At 38.3% G+C, this 2,111-nt stretch overlaps 1 protein-coding gene across 1 annotated transcript in view; it reads left to right on the top strand.

The window, feature by feature from the left end:
• Positions 1–1,401, top strand: part of LOC103462561 (uncharacterized) — a 22,972-nt gene extending 21,571 nt beyond the window's left edge. Inside the window, exons 26-27 of the mRNA XM_008405445.1 lie at positions 713–859; positions 1,186–1,401. Of these exons, the coding sequence (XP_008403667.1) occupies positions 713–859; positions 1,186–1,401 (363 nt within the window). The remainder of the gene's footprint in view (positions 1–712; positions 860–1,185) is intronic.
• Positions 1,402–2,111: the final 710 nt, after the last annotated feature.

Below are 2,111 nucleotides of genomic sequence, written 5' to 3' on the forward strand. Positions count from 1 at the left end.
CATCTTTACCATGTTAAATACAAAAAGACATTCAATATCCAAAATGCAGCTTATTGATTATACATTGAAGAATTGACTTTATGATTGTAAATCCGTGTCAACTGACAAATCATTTCTTATTTGTTTAATAATTAACTAATTTGATTTTTTTTTTGGTACTTTTATTACAGACTGCAGCATATACAGTGGGAAGGTAAAGATATGTTATCGAGGACATTTTATTTTATGTTATCAAACAAATGTATTTGTTTTTTGATGATTAATAACCATTTTAATCATTTTCTCTACCTAGTGCAATGTAACAATGGCAAATGGTACGCTTCCTCTCACTGCATAACTACCCTTTATCTACTTTATTTAAAATGATGTATTATTTTTACATTAATACCTTAACTTGTCTTGCAACTTTTCACAGAGACAGAGATATGCATGGGAGTCAACAGGTAGGGTTGAGAAAGACTTTTTGATATTTCTCCCTAATCATTGTATGTTAAATAAAGGAAACATGAATCATTTTGTGTTACAGCACAGAGCTTCAGATCCACCTAGACAGATCAACGATGGCCGGATGGCACTGCAGCTTCTCTGTGGAGGAATTTGCCTGTGCCTCTGTAAGACGTTGCATCATCATCATCTGTCCTCAAACTGCAGCTGATTGAAAATGGTTCCATGTTTGGTTCAACATCTGGTCTGTTGTCATTCTCATCTCCAGCTGTCAGGTTTAACAGCTGGGGATCTGGCAGCCATGTTGGGTTGTGATAGGGTCTCCRACTCAAGAGGCTCCAAACCTGCCTGGAAGCTGCTGCTCTCCAAAGCCTCCCTGGTCCTGGATCAAGCTCTGGATCTGCTGAGCAACACCGTAAGACTGGCTTTTGGTTCCAACCAGCGGTGCTCCGGTTCAGTTTTCAGGCCCATCGCTGATATTTAAAAAAAACACGTTTTTTTTTCTGAAAGGTGCTAAACATAGCAAAGAATTTGTGGAGTCAGTAACGGTGGATTGACTATTGCCATCTACAAACTTTTTTCACCTATAATATGACAAAAAAAATTATTGGGGCTGAAAATATATGTTAATAAAAAGTACAATAACCCAGATTGATGTATGTAAACACACCTTGTTGTACCACCTCCAATCAAGATCTTTTTTTTAGCTAAAAATACAACCAGGGTTATTTCCTGTTGCAGACGCTCCGTGCTGACCATCCTTCTGCCTCCATGATCCTGGACTCCATACGAGAACTCCGGCTGGATGTCGTCAACATGGCCGTCCTCAACAATCCCGCCTTTGTCCAGATGTGGTTCGGCCGCCGCCTTCGTCCGTTCCTGCCAGCTGTTTCCGAGGACTTCTTCTCATGTCTCTCCTCCAAATCACTGAACTGCAGCACCTACCAGTACATGTAAGCATGGATACATTAATCCTTKATAACCACTTTACAAATATATTTGAATCTCTTTTACRRTCWGTGATWATAAMATATCTTTTCCATTTTCAGCGTGAAGACATTGAGCGAAGTTCAKYCAVWCATGTTGCGTGAAAAGCAGATGTCTGTCTTTACACACTTCATCACAGTTTATCTGACAACAAACAACACTGCAGGTAGGAACCTGCAAACACACTGATCCTTACCWTGCATGTTGACATTTTAATAAACATGTTATGTAAATTTGAAATATAACAACGTAGAGGAGTTTTGAGAAACACTATTATCTCGCCACTTTTATGATTGTCTAGTGTTTCCACGACAACATCCTTCAAATCAATGTCWTTAGTTAACTTCAGATTTCAGTTGTTTTTCTTAATTTATTTATCCAAACCCTTTGTCTTTTAGCTCTTTATTTTGTGCTCGTAAATTTTTTCATAACTTTCCATGTCAGACATATAAACACTCAAACCTTAGTATGTTATTCCTTATAAAACAGTAAATGCTCAAWGTAATAAACACTTTTCCTCTTTTTTKGTGTAAAACAAGCAAATCTCCTTTTTCTTGACCTGTTCCAGGTCCAGGATGTTTGTCCTTCTTCAACAACAGYGCACAGTGGCTGACCGACAACTTCGGTCCATTCTCAGAGTTTGTGATCATCAGTGAGCTGATCCATCTCAACCCACTCTT

Source organism: Poecilia reticulata, linkage group LG1 (assembly GCF_000633615.1).
Source record: "Poecilia reticulata strain Guanapo linkage group LG1, Guppy_female_1.0+MT, whole genome shotgun sequence".
NCBI lineage: Eukaryota > Metazoa > Chordata > Actinopteri > Cyprinodontiformes > Poeciliidae > Poecilia > Poecilia reticulata.